Below are 18,174 nucleotides of genomic sequence, written 5' to 3'. Positions count from 1 at the left end.
CTTGTCTCCAGCTGCCTCTGACTTACCAAGTAGGGTCCCCCCACTTCTGAGAAGAATCTGGAGGGACAAGAGGTCTTCCGAGATGATGCAGCCTACAGGAAGCAGCACTCAGGCCTCTCATTGGCTTCCAGTTACTTTCCTGAGTTGCCGGTGGCTGAATTCCACTGGCCACTGCCCATCCCAAGTCAGACCAGAAGTTTCTGGGATTCTCTCCATGGCACAGCTTGGCTGGGCCACACTAGATACTCCTATGGCATTGTCCCCAGTGCCCTGAGTGTGCCCTAGGCTCCTGTTTCTGTCTCTCAACACTTTTCTAGCCATAGTTCAGGCTAGACTGACCCCAGCATACCCCCAGCACCTGCTACTGAAACCCTCCATGGCTACTTCCCATGCCCCATCCTCATTCTGGACCCAGCAGAGCTTCTTGGGTTACATTCTACAATAAAGTTCTGGCCCTGAGACTCCTCATGTGTCAGTCCTTCTCAGACATGGGCCCCAGGCACACGCATGGGCCAAGAGGGCGTCATAGGTAGTCCCCGCCTCCTGCCCCTGAGCCAGGGGCCTCTCCCTAGTCTACTCCTGAGTCTCCCCAGAATCCTTGCTGCTGTGAGAATTCCGGGCTTCCTGGCATCATGACAACACCAGGTGAAACAGGAAGTTCCAGAATGCGGGGTCCTAGGCCTGGGTTGGAGAGCCCTGACAGGCACAGAGCCAGGGCCACGGGCTCAGGCCGCATACAGGCTCAGGTTCAGAGCCTGCTGGCTGAGGCTGGTGGGGGTGCCCAACACATGCCTCAGTATGGGCCTGGAGCTCTATCTGGACCTGCTGTCACCGTCCTGCCGTGCTGTCTACATCTTTGCTAGGAAGAACAGCATCCCCTTTGACTTCCAGTTTGTGGATCTGCTAAAAGGTAGGCGCTCCATGCTGCCTGGCATAGGTCTGGCCTTGGCGGGGAGCCAGGGTGCAAGGTCAGGGCATCTCCGAGGTGCTGAGACACAGAAGAAACTCCTCCCCTTAAAGTTCACTGGGGAAGAAACCTTTCCCAAGGGAATCGTGGGCTGTCCAGCCCTGTCCCTGACTATGCTCTGCTAGGATGAACAGGTTCTTTTTTTTAAAAGTTTATTTATTTTGAGAGAGACAGTGTGAGTGGGGGAGGGACAGAGAGAGAAAGAGAGACAGAAGCCCAAGCAGGCTCTACGCTGCCAGCGTGGAGCCCAGTGTGAGGCTCGAACCCACAAAACCGTGAGCTCATGACCTGAGCTGAAACCCAAGAGTTGTACGCTTAACTGACAGGAGCCCCACGAACAGGCTCTAATAAGGTACAGTGGAAGGGCATCCCTGGGTTCTAGCGTTTCCTTGTGGCACCTTGGACTAGTTGCAAAGGTCACAGAAGTGTGTGGTCATCCAAATCTGAGTCAAGACCACCTCTTTAGGCCACACCCATCTTCCTCCATGTTCACACCTGCTCAGGGCGACAGCAGGCCCAGGGTGCGGTGCAGGGCACTGCTCTCCAACTTTACCCTAAGCATAGAGGAGTTTCTTAAAGGCTGCGGGGGACCAGCCCACGCACCTCAGTCTAAGGGTCTCTGAGTAGGGGGTTGGTGTCGGCGCAATATCTATAAGAAAGAAGACAGACATCGTGAATGGTGGTAAAGCCACACTTTACTAAGATAGTCAGGGTCTTATATACCATAGGTGATTACATCTTGTCTGTAATGATTACATAGTTTATGGTCCTTGAAGTAAAGACATGCTCTGGAAAGGATCATTCTTATCAGGGAAGAGAGGACAGGAGTAAAAACCAGGAACATATAAATCGTTACAAGGAAGGGATTCCTTAACAGGAGTCTGTCTCTACACAATATAAGCCTAAAGAATTTTCTTTGAGGAGTTTCACACTCCTTCAAGGCCCTTCATCAGTTATTTATGGGCAAGACACTTATCCTTCAAGAAGTAAATCTTTGACAGAGGATTGTGTTTACTCCCAACAGCAGGCAATCAGCTAGAAACAAAAGTAAGGGAAGGCTGGCGTCACTGATTGGCCCAAGTTCATTCAAAGCCTAAAAGGATATGCCTCTTTGAAAAGCAACGAGAAAATCATAGACAGGGTGAACAGAAGCCACATGTGTGGCCCAGGAGGCCAAATGTTGTTTCACAGTCTTTCGACTTGTTCCGCAACTTCCCAGATAATTCACCTGCGCCCTGGAGGCACAGCCAGTCAAGGTCACTATATAGACTTTCCTGTGCCCCGGAGGCGTTGCCCTCAACGGTCTCTATGCGGGAGGTCTTTTGGCCTACTGGGCCCCAACAAAAGGCTCACACTGCAGAGGCAGAAGCCTCTAGAGCATACAGGAGGAGGCCAGGTGCTCTGAAATGAGGTGTGAATCCAGCTTCAGTTTCTGACCAGAGACAGCAGGTTGAGGGAAAGTTAAAACTCCCAATAGATCAGGTTGCCTGGCTGGCTCAGTTGCTGGAATTTGTGGACTCTTAATCTTTGGGGCTGGTCATGAGTTCAAGCTCTTGTTGAGTGGAGAGCTTACTTATAAACAAAACAAGACAAAACAAGTCTTCTGATGGATTGATTGTATATGAGAGGCTCCCTTTTGGACTCCAGCTGTGTGCCGGGGTTGGGGCTAAGGGAGTGGAAGTGGGATTCAGGTTTCTAGGGCTACTGTTGATTCACAGGCTATGGCTTCAGGCCCAGAGTTGGGAGGGGGGCTGGAGGCCTCCAACTTCTGTGAGCCAACAGGTTGTCCTGGTCACTGAGCCTGGCCTGGGGGTGGAAGTCTTGATACTAATCCCGATTCTGTCACTGACTTGCCTTGTGACCTGAAGTGAGCCAGGCATGCTATCCCTGTGGCCTTGTTTCTTCCCCTTCTAGAAAGAGTAGAGAAAGGCATCTCTGCCTCTGGGAGACCTGGCCCTCTCTTCCCTAGAGTCCTACCACCCTCAGACCTTCCCTACCCTTCTCAGGTCACCACCACAGCAAGGAATATGTAGAGATCAACCCCTTGAAGAAGCTACCCAGCCTCAAAGAAGGAAAGTTTGTCTTATCTGAAAGGTAAATCTTCTCTGCCCACCCCACCCCTGCCCCCACCTGTCTCTGCTGCTCCTGGGAGATTCACGTGGAGCCGACCACCTAGTACTTATTTTTTATTTACTATGAAACATTTCATATGTACACCAGAGTAGAATAAATACTAAATAATGAGGGATATAACGACCTCCACAGGATACCCATCACACAGTTCCAACAGTGGTCCACTTGGGGAGCCCATTTTGCATTACCTGTAACCAACCCACTCTATTCCCCTCCATTCCCCTGCCTGTCAGATAAGAGTAGGGCTCAATTAAAAAAAAAAAAAAGCATCACCACAATACTTTGGTGACATCTTATAAAAAAAAATAACAATAGGGGCACCTGGGTGGCTCAGTTGGTTGGGCCTCCGACTTCGGCTCAGGTCGGATCTCACATTCGTGGGTTCGAGCCCCATGTCGGGCTCTGTGCTGACAGCTAGCTCAGAGCCTGGAGCCTGCTTCCGGTTCTGTGTCTCCCTCTCTCTCTGACCTTCTGCCTCTCATGCTCTGTCTCTCTCTGTATCAGATGTAAGTAAAACATTAAGAAAAAAATTAAAAAAAAAATAACAATAATCCCCCGGGGACACCTGGGTGGCTCAATCATTGAGCGTCTGATTATTGATTTCTGCTCAGGTCATGATTCCAGGGTTGTGGGATCGAGCCCCGTGTCCGGCTCTGTGCTGAGTCTGGATCCTGCTAAGGATTCTCTCTTTCTCTTTCTCTCTCTCTCTCTCCCTCTGCCCTACTCCACTGCTCATGCATGCATTCTCTCTCTCTCGCTCTCTCTCAAAAAAACCCCAAAAACGCAATTAATTAATTTTTAAAAACAACTACAATAATCCCTGGATTTCAACCAATACCCTATTCTATTCAAAAGTCACTGATTATCCCATAAATATTTTCTTTGTAGCTTGTGCATTTGAATCCAGCTCCAAATAAACTACAAGTATTGCAGTTGGGGGTCTGCCTATAGTCCCCTCCATGCCCCACCTTTTGCCTTTGCATTTTTAAAATACTTCTTAAAAAATGTTTATTTATTTTTGAGAAAGAGAGAGAGTGCAATTGGGGGAGGGGGAGAGAGAGAGAGAGCAACTGCAGTCCAGAGGCAGTCTCCATGCTGACAGCTGAGAGCCCACTGTGGGACTTGAACCCACAAACCATGAGAGCACCACCTGAGCCAAATGCAGACACTTAACCGACTGAGCCACACAGGTGGCCCTGCCTTTGCATCTTTGTTATGGTTGAAGAAACCGCGTCCTTTGTCCTGAGGAGTTTCCCACAGAGTTTTGCTGATTGTGTTCTCATGGTGTCGTGTTAACGAGGTTTTTCTGTCCCTTTATTTCCTATAAATCGGTCTTTGGAAGTAGAGCTTTGGTAAGATTTAGGGGTTGGCTGTTTTTCAGACAGCTTCAGAGACGGTCTCATTATTGTAAAGCATCTTCCAAGTGGATCATGGACCTTGGGTCTCCCCGGGCCTGGATGATCTTCCTAGGGCTGCTATAAAATTGCCACTGACTAAATGACTTAGGACAACAGAATTGTATTGCATTTCTGGGGGCTAGACATCAAAACTCCAAAGGGGCTGGAAAAGCTCTGTTCCAGGCCTCTGTCCTGGGTTCTGGTAGCCTCAGGCTATGTGTCTTTGCCCAATTCCTTGTATCTCTGAGCCTCAGTTTCCTCAAATATAAGCATACTGGTACCTACCTTACAGGGCTATTGGAGATCAACTGAGATAATTCAGTTGATTTAGGATTTCCCTTCTTGATAGTTCCACCCTCCTTAGACAGTTGTACCTCTGGGGCCTCTCTCCTCCCTCCCAGGCTGCTCCTTCCCTTCCTCTCCCGCTCCCACCTCTGCTCCCTTCTTACCCGCTGACTCTGCGGTGGGCTGCAGGGACACAGAGGGGCAGGCACCTGCTTCTTCGACTTTGATGTCGTATCAGACTCTGGCTCAGGGCTCTCTGGGGCCCCAGATGTTCTAGACATCTCAAACACCTGTGTCCATTCTGAGTTCCTCCCATCCTTGCCCCCCCCATCCCCCAACAGCCAAGAGCAGATTATGCCTCCAGTCTTTACCCTCCCCGCATTCCTGTGGGCCTTGTCCTCCTCAGAACCCCTCCACCCGAGTACCAGAGTGATCTTGTTTCTTTTTTTTTTTTAAGTTTATTTATTTTGAGAAAGAGAGAGGGAGGGAGGGAGAGAGAGAGAGAACACACAGGAGAGGCAGAGAGAGGGAGGGAGGGAGAGGGAATCCCAAGCAGGCTCTGCACTGACAGTGCAGAGCTCGACCTGGGGCTCAAACCCACAAACTGTGAGATCATGACGAGTAAAAATCAAGAGTCAGACACTCAGCCACCCCGGTGGCCCTCTTTTTTTCTTAATACATATTTTTAAATGTTTATTTATTTTTGAGAGAGAGCACAAGCAGGGGAGGAGCAGGGAGGGCGATGTATAGAGGATTTGAAGTGGGCTTTTCGCCGTCAGCTGGAATCCCAGATGCTTGAACTCATGAACCGTGAGATCATGACCTGGGCCAAAGTCAGATACTCAACCAACTAAGCCACCCATGCGCCCCTCTCTTTTTTTTTTAATATTGATTCATTTTTGAGAGAGAGAGAGTATGGCTACCTCTTACCCCTGAATTCCCATACATGTTGTTTTCCATCTAGACTGCCCTTGCTGGTGCCGTCCATCAGATCCCATCCACCCTGTTGGTCTCCCTCCAGGCACTCACTGACTGGCAGACTGACTGCCTTTCCCAGCACCCTTTGGGCTCATCTTTCCCCCAGAAGAATGTCAGTTCCTAGAGCCTGCCTGTGGCCGGAGGCCCCACACAGAGCCCCAGCCACGCTGGGGTGGTGGGTGTAGCAATGTTGGGGAAGGCAAGAACAGTGCCCCTGACTTTTCCTTTCTGCAGCGTGGCCATTCTTTTCTACCTGTGCCGCAAGTACAGCACCCCCTCACACTGGTACCCACCAGACCTGCACACACGTGCCCGCGTGGATGAGTTCATGGCCTGGCAGCACACTGCCATTCAGATGCCCATGAACAAGGTCCTCTGGATCAAGGTGAGTGGGGTCAAGGCTAGGGCTGACCACTAGTGAGTTCAAGCAGATCTCCCTTCCATCCTGAGCCTCATTTCCTTGGCTCCCTTTTCTACCTGCCTTACAGAGCTGATGGGAGTGTGGAATGAACCACTGGGTATGAAAAAGCCTTATAAAGACAAGGGGAAGGATACCCAGGAGGGGTTGATATTACTCAAGCCTGGATAGGATTCAAGAAATTTCATTGTAAACGAGAAAACATCACGGTCAAAGGGCCCAGGGAGACCACCAAATTTGAAGATGACCACTAGCTAGTGTATGTGTGTATATGTATATATATACTTAGTCCTCATGCCTGTGACAGACATCACTAATCAATCACAGGATTCCATCCTGCTGGGATCTCAAAATCCTCCTGAACAATGGCCCCAGGTAACTTCTACCAACCAGAACTGCTAAAAGAGGTGAACCTCTTTACACCCTTGGTTCTGTCCAACACCTCTCTAGCAGACAAAGATGCTGAAGACTGGCGGGCCAGATGGGATTAGGGCGCGGCCTCCTCTTCCCTCTTCTCTCCCACCCTGGCCAGATGCTGATCCCAATGATCACCGGTGAGGAGGTTCCAGCTCAGAAGGCAGAGCAGACGTTGGCAGAGGTGAAGAACAGCATGCGGCTCTTTGAGGAGAAGTTTCTGCAGGACAAGATGTTCATCACTGGAGACGACATCTCACTGGCTGACGTGGTGGCCCTGGTGGAGATGATGCAGGTGGGGAGTGGGGTAGGGACACAGCCTGGGCAGATATAGGACTCCTCTGCAACCACTGGGGCCATAACTAGAGGTTAGGCTGCTGAAGGAAGAGACAGGGGGCGGGGGGGGGGGCGGGGACTCTGGGCGCCAGGTGCCTAGACCTGACCCGGGGTAGCAGGAAGCACAGGAGATTTTGAACCAAGGATGACCACGATTATCCATGCTTCACGATGCTTTTTCAGCATGGGCAGGAGCTTGGAGGGCTGGCCAGGGACAGGGAGAAGAACACAACATTTCTCAGTTAGTCAGCAAGGATCCTGGATGCCTCCACCTCCTGCTGGACTCTACAGGAAGTGTCCAGAGGTCTCCAACGTGTCCTTCTGGTTGAATGCCTGTTTTCTAGAGCACCAGACATAGAGTATACAAGGAACTGCTTGGTTCTGAGTCTTAGGGGCATCCACAGTGCTTTTGGGGACCCACCAGCTGTGGGACATTTATGTGGTTTCTACATGTAGGAGAGGGTGGCCTGTTCTGACCTAGCTGGTATGCAGGATGGGCAGTGGGGACCCCGGCCAATGTCTTGAGAGGCCAATGCAATCTCTAGCCAGTATGCAAAGTGTCCACTTTGGTCCATGGTCAGTGTGCAGATCAGCACCAGGGAAAGCCATTTCAGTTTTTCTGTCCAAGGGGGTGTGGTTCCCTACCCCTTACATTTCACCCACCCCACCCTGTTTGGACCCCCCAGCTTCTTGCATGCATGTTTCTTAGACTACCTGCCAGGTCTCCCATTCCAGGCCCTTCACCTAATCACAGAGGAAGGTTCACTGTGGAGGAAAAATAACTGAATTCTTCCTACCCTCATCTGAGAATAACGGGTTTCCTTGGGAGAAGGCAGGGCCCATAGGAGGCTTCACACTAAAAAGTGGAAGCCATCTGAGCCAGCTGTCACCTCAGAGAGGCCTTCAGGAACCATGGAGCAAGACCAGTGACCAAGAACCCTAGAGATTCTGATCTCCCAATTGCCACCCCACATCTATCACATAGCATATGGCCCCTTGCCCAGGCCTGGGTGTGGGATGGGTCACAGACTCACTCTTTGCAGAGGCAGATAGGGAGAGACCCTGAGGCTGTAAGAGGCGACCTAGGTAGGGCTGGCTCCCTGGCTGACCATTCCTTCCTCTTTGTCTATCTACAGCCCATGGGAGGCAACTATGATGTCTTCCTCAGTAGCTCCAAGATAGCTGAGTGGCGCATGAGGGTGGAGCTGGCCATTGGCTCTAACCTTTTCTGGGAGGCCCATGATCGGCTGATGAAGCTGGCCGAGTGGGACTGTTCAACACTGGACCCACTGGTCAAGGAGAGGATCTGCGAGTTGCTGCAGAAGTTCAAGTAGAAGCAGCCCATCCCGCAGGGCCTGGCTGGCTCAGCCCTTTGAGTTGAGCTTCTTTCCTTAGGGGAAATGTTGAAAACAACTCCATTTCTTTGCCTAATAAAGTGTTGTAACAATCACATTGGCTGCTGGGCCTGAGACAGCTGGTGTGAACATAGGTTCTGGTAGGGGAGAAGGTGGTGGTCATGAGTTCTTCCAGGTTCCAAAAAGAGTCTAAAAACTAAAGGTTTTAAGGGTATCCTGCTGGCTCAGTTGGTATAGCATGTGACATTTGATCTCAGGGTTGTGAGTTCGAGCCCCATGTTGGGCATAGAGGTTACCTGGGGAAAAAAATCAACTAGATTTAACATAACTTAAAAAATAAACATGATTAAGTTGTCAATAATAGTTGATGGCTTCAATATTCCACTTATTCCACCTATAAAATAATAGGACAGAAAATCATCAAGGAAATAGAGGACTTGACTGATGCTATTAATCAATGGACCTACCAGATATATATGTGGAACACTCCACTAACAATCCAACCACAGAATATACATTGAATGTATATACATTCAATGTATATTCTGTGGTTGTAATACAGTTGTTGACTATATTATTGACAGCTAGTGTTGTTGACTAATAGTCATTATGTTGTGATAGACTTCCACAGTTTATTTCTCTCCTACTTACAAGTGTGTGCCCTTCTACATCTTTCCAGCTTTCCTACCTCCAGGCCCTTGGTAACCACTATTCTAGTTTGGTTCTGTGCGTTTGGCTTTTTTTTTTTTTTTTTTTAAGATTTTCCATATAAGTGTGGTTACATCGTATTTATCTTTCTTCTCGGTCTTACCTCACTCAGCATAATGCCCTCGAGGTCATTCAGATGGTCACAAATGGCAGGATTTCATTCTTTCTCATGGCTGAATGCTATTTCATTGTGTATGTACACATGTTCTTTATCCATTCCTCCTCTCATGGACACTTAGTTATTGTCGTATCTTGGCTGTTGTGAATAATGCTGCAGTCAACGTGGGCCCCCAAATACCTCTTTCATAGCCTGTTTCCATTTCATTCGAATATATACACAGAAGTGGGATTGCTGGATCTCTCCCCATGATTTTAAAGAAGGAAGAAACAAACTCAGGGAGTGTGAGGCACTGTGCTGGCGGGAGCGGGAGGACCAAGTACAGGGAGGGCAATGTGAGCAGAGTTATCACAAAATGCTAAACAGCAGCCCTGAGACTGTGCCATTTGTTAGCATCGCGATCTCTGGAGAATCTCTAGCTAAGAACTTAGGCTTCTGGGTCCTTAATCACTCCCTGCCTCACTTTCTGCCTCAGGGAACTCTGACACACAAAACAGCAACAGCACGGAAGAACCCTAAAGACACTATGGTAAGTGAACTAAGACAGTCACCAAGGACCCTCGGAGGGGCGACCATCGAGTCACCACCCGGCCTGCGGGGTCGCGCGCTACTGTTCCCCACGGGTCAGACGGGCCCGTGGCCGCGCAGCCATTGGACCAAAGTGCCTGGGCGCCCGGAGCTGCCCAATGGGGAGCGGCGGCGGGTGGGGGCGTGGCCGCGAGGACTTGTGCGTGAGTTCCCGGGGCAGCGTGGGGTTTGCAGAGTCCCTTGGGTCGCGAGCCTGGTCTTTCCGCCCCGCCATGGCCCTGGAGCTTTACTTGGACCTGCTGTCCCAGCCCTGCCGCGCCATCTACATCTTTGCCAAGAAGAACCGCATTCCTTTCGAGTTGCGCACGGTGGAGCTGCTCAAAGGTGGGCGGAGGTTCGGGTTTTGGAACCGAGAGATCGGGGAGGAACGGGATGGCCAAATATTGCTTAAAAGGATCTCCGGCGCCAACTCCTTCTTGGGGCCATCGCCGGAAAAGCTGAGACACCAGGGAGATCCGAGATTCGGGTAATCCCCCAAACTGTGCTCCATCCCATTGAAGAGGCCATGGGGCTCGGAGGAGGCTGAGTAGAGGGGGTGGAGAACTAAAGGAAAAAGAGAGACCTCAGGAGCAACAAGAAAGGGTACACCTGGACATGGGATAGAGGACTTCCAGAAGAGATATGGAGGCAGGAGGAGGGCTGAGCATAGAGACCGTGGCAGAGCTGAGCCCCTCCTTTGTGGCCCCCAACTGTGGAAATTCTGCAACAATAGTCATTGTCCCAGGGTCCCAACTTTCCAGCCCTGCTCTATGCATTGGTCCAGTCTGCGCTGGGGGTCCTCCTCTGTTCCTTCCTCCTTCTGCTTTTCCTTCTCCTGCTTTACCTTGCCCTCTGCCTCTCTTGTTCCTGCTGGGAGGGGCTCCCCCTGGGGGTGTGCTGGGAGCCTGAGGGGAGACTGCTGGGAAGGCTGCCGCAGCCTGGTGATCCCTGCACTGTCAGCAGGAACTTGGGGGGTAAGAGGGGAGCAGAACCAGGTATTGTGGGTGGGCAAGTAGGGTAACTCTCCTTGCTGAGCCTTCCCCCTCACTGTTTCCCCAGCAGTGTGGGGCCCTTGCCTGCTTTTGTGCCTTTGCATTGGCTCATCTCTCTGCCTGAATCATCATCTTCTCCCTCTCCGGGGGATTTCCCATTTGTCCTGCTCAGGGGTTACCTCTGCGGAGTACAGGGGAGAAGGCATGAGGACAAGAGAACATCCCAGCCAGGCTGTTAAATAAAGGGTGCCCTCATTGGGACGGGTGGGCAGGTGCGTCCGGTGAAGGAGCATTTCAAGGGAAGAAAGTGGGAGGAGAATGGGTGTGTTTGAGGCTAGAGGTTGAAGGCAGTCATATATGGCTTTGAGGGACTTCCACCTGATTCTGGGTTACCACTGAAGGCGTTTGAGCAGGGTAGCAGTGAGCTTAAGTATCTCTTTAGAAGTTTCTCTCTGGCTGCATGTGAAGGAGTAGGAACCGCCCAGATACACTCAAGCAGAGGCCAGTGTCCTTGGCGACAGTAGGCTGCACCTTTTGGGGACAAAAATGTGACTGTTCCAGCTCTAGTGGAGCCTAACGGCAGGGCCAGCCCCCGTGTCCCCAGTGGCCAGGACAGGGTGAATAAGAGGACACAGGAGAGCTGGTAGAAGTCATTTGCAGGTAAACAGACACCAGGAAAAGGCCACTTCTCTGTTTGGTGACATTGCCTTAGAGTCCACAGGGAAAAGGGCACTGTAAGAAGTCAGAGCTCCATTAGGGTGAACAGCCACCCTGCTCTGGAAGCTTGGGGCACCCTGAATGTGAACCTCGGAGGCTGGGGATGGTGCAACGGTGGTTGGTGAAGTGCCTAGGAAGGCCCAGAGGAATCATCGGATCCCGCACCTTGGGCTGTGGGTGGAGACTATCCACAATGGGACTTGGCATGGGCTATTGAGGTTCATTTTGCAACATTTGGCATAGCAGTCTCTTGCTCCTCCCAAAGTGGCCCTGACCAGCCGAGACCATGACATTGGGGCCTGGGCATGGTAGGGAGTAGGCACAGACCATGAAGGACTCAGCGGTAACCCCCTCACCCAACATGATGCGCTTTCTGCAGGCCAGCACCTCAGTGATGCCTTTGCCCAGGTGAACCCCCTGAAGAAGGTACCTGCTTTGAAGGATGGGGACTTCACCTTGACCGAGAGGTAACTGCTACCAGACCTCAATGGAACCATCTGGTCCTAACCTTTGATTTTAGAGACAGTTTGTGCATACTCAGGGGCCTCCTACGTCCACCCCTGTCATAACACCATGGTAGCCTCATAACCCAGGGCAAGAGGAGGTGCCCGGGGCCTTGTCTGTTCTGTTCCACTATCCTGCGGCACCCCCACTGTTTCCAACACGGTGCTTTAGAGACAACAGAGATGACAAGAAAGCCTTTTTGAGCAATCAGGCCGTCTGAGGCTAGTCTGGATGCCAGACGATGAGAATAGATGCAGGCTAAAAAGAACTGAGCTTCTTTAAGGCTCAGCTTTGATGGCGTCTCCTCCAGGAAGCTGTCCCTGAACACTTGGCTGGATACTCTGCTATGGGTTTTTGTCCGGTGGTAGGATGAGCTTTGGTGTTAGCCTGAGAAAGACTCTCAGCTCTTCTGAGACAGTGTCCTGGGCAAGTCCCTTCACTATTCTACGGATAGCTTACTGGCACATTGTCAGGAGGGTTCAAGAAGGGACTCTGTTTAAAGCCCCTAGTGCAGTGTCCTTCCTCCCCTGCAGTGTGGCTATCCTGCTCTACCTGACCCGCAAGTATAAAGTGCCCGACCACTGGTACCCCCAGGACCTACAGGCCTGCGCCCGTGTGGATGAGTACCTGGCATGGCAGCACACGGCCTTGCGGAGAAGCTGTCTCCGGGCCCTGTGGCATAAGGTGAGGCCCTGGGGTGGGGGGTCAGGGAGGGTATCACCCCAATGGGCTAGGGTACCATTGCACTCTTCTTTTCCATTTGGTTAGTCTCTACTGATCTGACTTTGACTCCACTAATTCTTTCTTCTGTTGTGCCCACGTTGCTATGAAACCCAGTTAATACAGTCTTTATTTGAGATACTTTTTTTTTAGTTCTAGAAATTCCATTAGGCTCTTTAAAAAATTTTTTTTTTAAATACTTATTTATTTTCGAGAGGGAGAGAGAGAGACAGAGAGTGAGCAGGGGAGGGGCAGAGAGAGAGGGAGGCACAGAATCTGAAGCAGGCTCCAGGCTCTGAGTTGTCAGCACAGAGCCAAAATGGGGCTCGAACTCATAAACTGCGAGATCATGGCCTAAGCAGAGGTTAGACACTTACCCAACTGAGCCACCCAGGCACCCCTATTTTTTAAGATTTTAAATTTAATTTTAAGTTATCTCTACACCTACCATGGGGCTTGAACTTACCACCCCACTGACTGAGCCAGCCAGGTGGCCCTTATTTTATCTGTTTAAAGATTTTTTTATCACTTTTTTTTGAAGTTTATTTATTTTTCTTAGTAATCTCTACATCGATGTGAAGTTGGAACTCACGACCCCAAGATTAAGAGTTGCACGCTCTGCTGAGGCAGCCACGCGCCCCTGCATGATTTCACTTACATGAGATCCCTAGAGTAGTCAATTCATAAAATGAAAAAGTAAAAAGGGGGCTACCAGGGGGTGGGGGTTGAGGTGGGGGGAGGAGGAAAAGGGAAGTTGTTGTTTAATGGGGACAGAGTTTCGGTTTGGGACGATGAATGGGTTTGGAGATGGATGGTGGTGCTACCGCACATCCCAGTCCAGGTTCTTGAGTCTCAGTGTCATAAAAATGAACACCAAGAAAGAAAACAGGTGGAGTTTATTAGAGATAGCTTGTACACAAGGGAGCCAACAAGAAAGAGGAATGTTGCTCCCTGCCTCCCCCCTCCCCCATAGCATGTATGGCTTTTAAAGGCACTTTTCCAAAGAGTGAGGGGCTGGGAGCAGGGAGACATCAGTCCCACGGTCATTATCTTGTGATGGTTACTTTTTAGTGGACACAAGACAATCCCAGGATGCCTCTCTTCACGGTCAACATTCTTTAGGGCTCTTGGTGGATAGAAATACTCATGCAAGCAGATTTAAATGGTTACTTCTAATTTTGCCCAGATAACCAATACTCCCTAGTGGCTGTTATCTCTCATGTGTTCCTTTCCCAGGAGATATCTGTCTCCAAGCTTACAGAACCTTTTTTTTTTAAGGTTTATTTATTTATTTTTGAGAGAGAGGGAGGGAGAGAGTGTGCACGTAGTGGAGGGGCAGAGAGAGGGAGACAGAGAATCCCGAGCAGGCTCTGTGCTGTCAGTGCAGAGCCCGACTCTCAAACCCACCAACCGTGAGATCATGACCTGAGGGCTGGACACGCAACTGACTGAGTCACCCAGGAGCCCCTTAGCTTATGGAAACTTTTAACCTTTACCTCAGACCAGTGACTTTTCAAGAGTTAAGTCTCTCTTGCTTTCTCTGTACCATCTTAGTGGTGATGGTTGTACGAGAGTGTGAAAGTGCTTAATGCCACAGACTCGTATACATAAAAATGGTTAAGATTGAGGTGCCTCGGTGGCTCAGTCAGTTAAGCATTTGATTCTTTTTTTTTTAATATTTATTTCTGAGAGAGAGAGAGAGAGAGAGAGAGAGAGCGAGAGAGCACGAGCAACGAGCAGGGGAGGGGCAGACACACACACACACACACACACACACAGAATCCAAAGGAGACTCCAGGCTCCAATGTATCAGCACAGAGCCTAATGTGGGGCTCAAACCCATGAACTTCAAGATCATGACCTGAGCCAAAGTCAGACACTCAACTGACTGAGCCACACAGGTGTTTGAGTCTTGATTTCAGCTCAGGTCATGATCTCACAGTTCATGAGAGTGAGCCCCGCCTGGGGCTCTGCACTTGAAGCAAGGAGACTGCTTAGGATTCTCCCTCTGCCCCTTCCTTGCACGCTCTCTCTCTTTGTCTCTTAAAATAAATAAATAAACTGGAAAAAAACTTTAATGGTTAAGATGGGAAATTTCATGTTATGTGTTTCTTACCATAATTAAAAATAAAGCACTTAAAGTAACAGGTAGTCAGAAAAAAATCATTAGTGAAATATTTCGTATTCCTTTTTTGTACTAAGTCTTTAGAATCTGGTGTGTATTTTGCATGTGCAGCACATCTCAGCTAAGACCAGCCACATTTCAAGAGCTCAGTAGCCACCTGTGGCTAGAGGCTACCGTATCAGACATCATAGGGTTAGTCTTTTTTTTTTTTTTTTTTTTGAGAGTGAGAGAGAGAGAGAAAGGGAAAGAGAGTGAGAGCAGGGAGAGAATCTTAAGCAGGTAATTGTGACCTGAGCTGAAATCAAGAGCCAGATGCTCAGCTGACTGAGCCACCCAGGCGCCCTAGGCATTTTTTCTTTTATTTTTTCATTCTCTCTTTTGGTTTTCATTTGAAAAGTTCTATAACTCTTTGATGGCTTTAAAGAAAAATAAGATTATTTTCCTTCCACCGTTGTTATGATGGGAGCTATGGTTTTTGTGACTTTGATATCCTAACCAGAAATGGGATTCCTCATTTTTTTAAAGTGTATGGGTCTTTGGGGCACCTAGTTGGCTCAGTCAGTTAAGGTCCGACTTCGGCTCAGGTCATGATCTCACAGTTTGTGGGTTTGAGCCCCACATCAGGCTCTGTGATGACAGCTAGCTCAGAGCCTGGAGCCTGTTTCGGATTCTGTGTCTCCCTCTCTCTCTGCCCCTCCCCTACTCACACTGTCTCTGTCTCTCAAAAATAAATAAAAAACAGAAAAAAAATTAAAAAAAAAGTTTTGTGTAAATGCTCTCATATCATTCTGCAACGTGCATTTATCCGTATTGCCCTGGGTGGATCTAATTTATCCATTTTTAACCTACTCTGTAATAATTCATTATATAAACAAATCAGAATGTATGTATTACCCTACTATGGTCTTTTATATTTAATGAGGAACAGGGGTACCTGGCTGGCTCAGTGGGTAGAGTGTGTGATTCTGGATCTCGTCTTCTGTTGGGTGAAGAGATTACTTAAAAAAAAATCTTAAAAAAAATAAAGGGGAACAAAAGCACTTTTTAATACCTTAAGAATTTTGGATCCACCAAATCGGAGCAGAAGGGAAATGTAGACGATTTATAATCTCTTGCAGGGGTGAGGCAGATAATAAATGAGGGAGGAGGGCTGGGTCTTCTGCAGACTTAGAGCCCATCAACATCAGCCTTGGATACTGAGCAGAGATTACCCTATGGCCAGCACCCTTTACACTAAAAAGAAGCTGGAAATGTGGACTCTCATATGAAATATCCCCATTTTTAAACATCAGCAACTGATCCATATTTTTTAAAACTCTGTAGCCAAAGGAATGTTATTAGCTCAGGTCTGGCCTCCAGGGCACCAGTGGGCGATTATTGATTCTGTCTGTCTTGCTTGGGGGAGGAAACTGAAGCTCAAAGTCAGGGCTCATGTACAATCCTAGTCCTGTGTATCTGTTTACCTGAATCCCAGGCTCTCCCAAGTGACCCTACCAAACGCATGATGGCTCCCTCTGACGCTCCCCAGTCATTGTGTCTCCCAGACAGCTCTGCTAATCATGAGGCTGTTGATGGCCTCCCCCTAAAACACCTTTCTCCCAGAATCCTGGATACCACTCTTCCCTGGCCCCGCTCCTTAGTCCCTCAGAAAATGTCGGTTCTACTCTTGACTTAGTCTTTCCTTGGCTGTGTCTCTCAGGCAACTGAGGGTGCCTCTCTGGACCCTACTTCTCCATTTACAAGAGGAGTCATGTACTATTATGCCTATATTATAGACGAGGAAATAGAAGCTCAGAGGGTTGGAGGATTTTGCTTTGGGTCACACACTCTTTAAGTGGCAGAGTGGAAACCTTAAAAGCTCATCTTTTTAGTTACTTATACAGTAGGAGGTACTGACTTTATATTCAGGGGGAAAGATGTTCCCAAGCTAGATGCCTACTTCCAAAGTATAAAACTCATTGTTCAGGTCCCCTTTGAGAATGACTTTGAGTCCTTCCGTCAGATGCCCCTGAGGCTCAGCCATCAGAGACCACAGAAGCAGGACTATTTCTGGGAAAGATGGTCCTCTGGGAGTTTTCCTGCAGGCCTACACAGGCTAGAGAAGAAAGGTGCCTGCAGCTAGAAAGCAGCTCAAACTGGGGTGGAGAGGCACACTGCCTTGCTGCCCCGGAGGCTGGCTGGGCTGGCCCCTAACCCTTTGCTTTGCTTCCTGACCTACCAGGTGATGCTCCCTGTTTTCCTGGGTGAGCCAGTGTCTCCTGAGATGCTGGCGACGACCCTCGCTGAGTTGGATGTGTCCCTGGAGTTGCTTGAGGGCAAGTTCCTCCAGAACAAGGCCTTTCTCACTGGGCCCCAAGTCTCCCTGGCTGATCTGGTGGCCATCACAGAGTTGATGCATGTGAGTGCCATGGATAGGGTGGGCCTGCTAGGCGGCGAGGGTCCTGGGCTATTGCTGACGTCTTGCCACCGGCTGTGCTTATGTACAGAAACCTCCTCTGGAGCCTGCGGTCCCCAAACCAGGTGGATGCTACCATCCTTGACTTTACCCATCCACTCCCATCCTGTTCTCTTTCTCCCTGTAGCCTGTGGGTGCTGGCTGCCGAGTATTCGAAGGTAGACCCAAGCTGGCTGCATGGCGCCAGCGTGTGGAGGCAGCAGTGGGAGAGGCTCTCTTCCGGGAGGCCCATGAGGTCATCCTGAAGGCCAAGGACTCTCCACCTGCAGACCCCACCATAAAGCAGAAGCTGATGCCTGGGGTGCTGGCCATGATCCAGTGAGCCAGGAAGCCTGTGCCTGCTCTGCCCTGCACGGTTCACAAAGCATCTTCATTCCCAATGTCCCATAGGAGGCTGGCTCAGAGGGCAGGAGTGACTTGCCTGAGCCCCATTGTCCCTCTCCTCCCCAGATTGGGTCCCTACACCCACACCATCTGAAAGCCACAGTGAGAATGGAACACCCAGCTCTTATCTTCTTTAATCACTGCCTTTGGTTATCAGTTTAGGAAATAAACTGGGCTCAGCCTGAGCCTGTGCTTCTAATAACGTGTGATTTATTTGACCTTCTGTCCTGGCCTTTGTATTCTTCTCTATCCCAAAGACAATCCCCTTTCCTAAGCCCTATGGGTCAGCTTCTCCATGATGGTTGTCAGGAGTGAAATTAACAAATGCCCTCTAATCTTCTAGTTCCTGGAGTAAGTGATTTGTCAGACAGCATAGAGGGCAGCAGGCATCCCATATGTGGTGGCTGTAGGCATGGTGATCGATCAGTTGGCTGGGCCAGCCTCCCAGGATATGGCCCTTTGGCACCAAGCACTGTAGCTCATGTGTCCTGCATTTGTTCTGTGGAATTGGTCAGGTGGGGAAAATCCAAATCAAAGCTCTCCTGGTCAGGAAATCAATCATGCAGGGCCCTAAAGGCCATGCCTATGATCTGTAAACCAT

At 49.7% G+C, this 18,174-nt stretch overlaps 2 protein-coding genes across 2 annotated transcripts; both read left to right on the top strand.

The window, feature by feature from the left end:
- The first annotated feature begins 680 nt into the window (after positions 1-680).
- LOC115278120 (glutathione S-transferase theta-4-like) lies at positions 681-8,378 on the top strand. The gene is made up of 5 exons (XM_029922548.1): positions 681-910; positions 2,974-3,061; positions 5,995-6,145; positions 6,711-6,887; positions 8,065-8,378. The coding sequence occupies exons 1-5, from the start codon at positions 799-801 to the stop codon at positions 8,260-8,262; spliced, it is 726 nt and encodes a 241-aa protein (XP_029778408.1). The 5' UTR covers positions 681-798; the 3' UTR covers positions 8,263-8,378.
- Positions 8,379-9,835: 1,457 nt separating this feature from the next.
- Positions 9,836-17,772, top strand: LOC115277794 (glutathione S-transferase theta-1). The gene is made up of 5 exons (XM_029922192.1): positions 9,836-10,021; positions 11,765-11,852; positions 12,423-12,573; positions 16,956-17,132; positions 17,317-17,772. The coding sequence occupies exons 1-5, from the start codon at positions 9,910-9,912 to the stop codon at positions 17,509-17,511; spliced, it is 723 nt and encodes a 240-aa protein (XP_029778052.1). The 5' UTR covers positions 9,836-9,909; the 3' UTR covers positions 17,512-17,772.
- Positions 17,773-18,174: the final 402 nt, after the last annotated feature.

This window comes from Suricata suricatta, chromosome 14, assembly GCF_006229205.1.
Source record: "Suricata suricatta isolate VVHF042 chromosome 14, meerkat_22Aug2017_6uvM2_HiC, whole genome shotgun sequence".
Classification (NCBI taxonomy): domain Eukaryota; kingdom Metazoa; phylum Chordata; class Mammalia; order Carnivora; family Herpestidae; genus Suricata; species Suricata suricatta.
This window is presented reverse-complemented; position numbering and strand designations above follow the sequence as displayed.

Coding starts and splice junctions, on each gene's coding strand:
- LOC115277794 (XM_029922192.1), top strand. CDS start 9,910: ATGGCCCTGGAGCTTTACTTGGACCTGCTGTCCCAGCCCTGCCGCGCC. Junction 10,022..11,764: donor CACGGTGGAGCTGCTCAAAG/GTGGGCGGAGGT, acceptor CGCTTTCTGCAG/GCCAGCACCTCAGTGATGCC. Junction 12,574..16,955: donor TCCGGGCCCTGTGGCATAAG/GTGAGGCCCTGG, acceptor CTGACCTACCAG/GTGATGCTCCCTGTTTTCCT.
- LOC115278120 (XM_029922548.1), top strand. CDS start 799: ATGGGCCTGGAGCTCTATCTGGACCTGCTGTCACCGTCCTGCCGTGCT. Junction 911..2,973: donor GTTTGTGGATCTGCTAAAAG/GTAGGCGCTCCA, acceptor TACCCTTCTCAG/GTCACCACCACAGCAAGGAA. Junction 6,146..6,710: donor ACAAGGTCCTCTGGATCAAG/GTGAGTGGGGTC, acceptor CACCCTGGCCAG/ATGCTGATCCCAATGATCAC.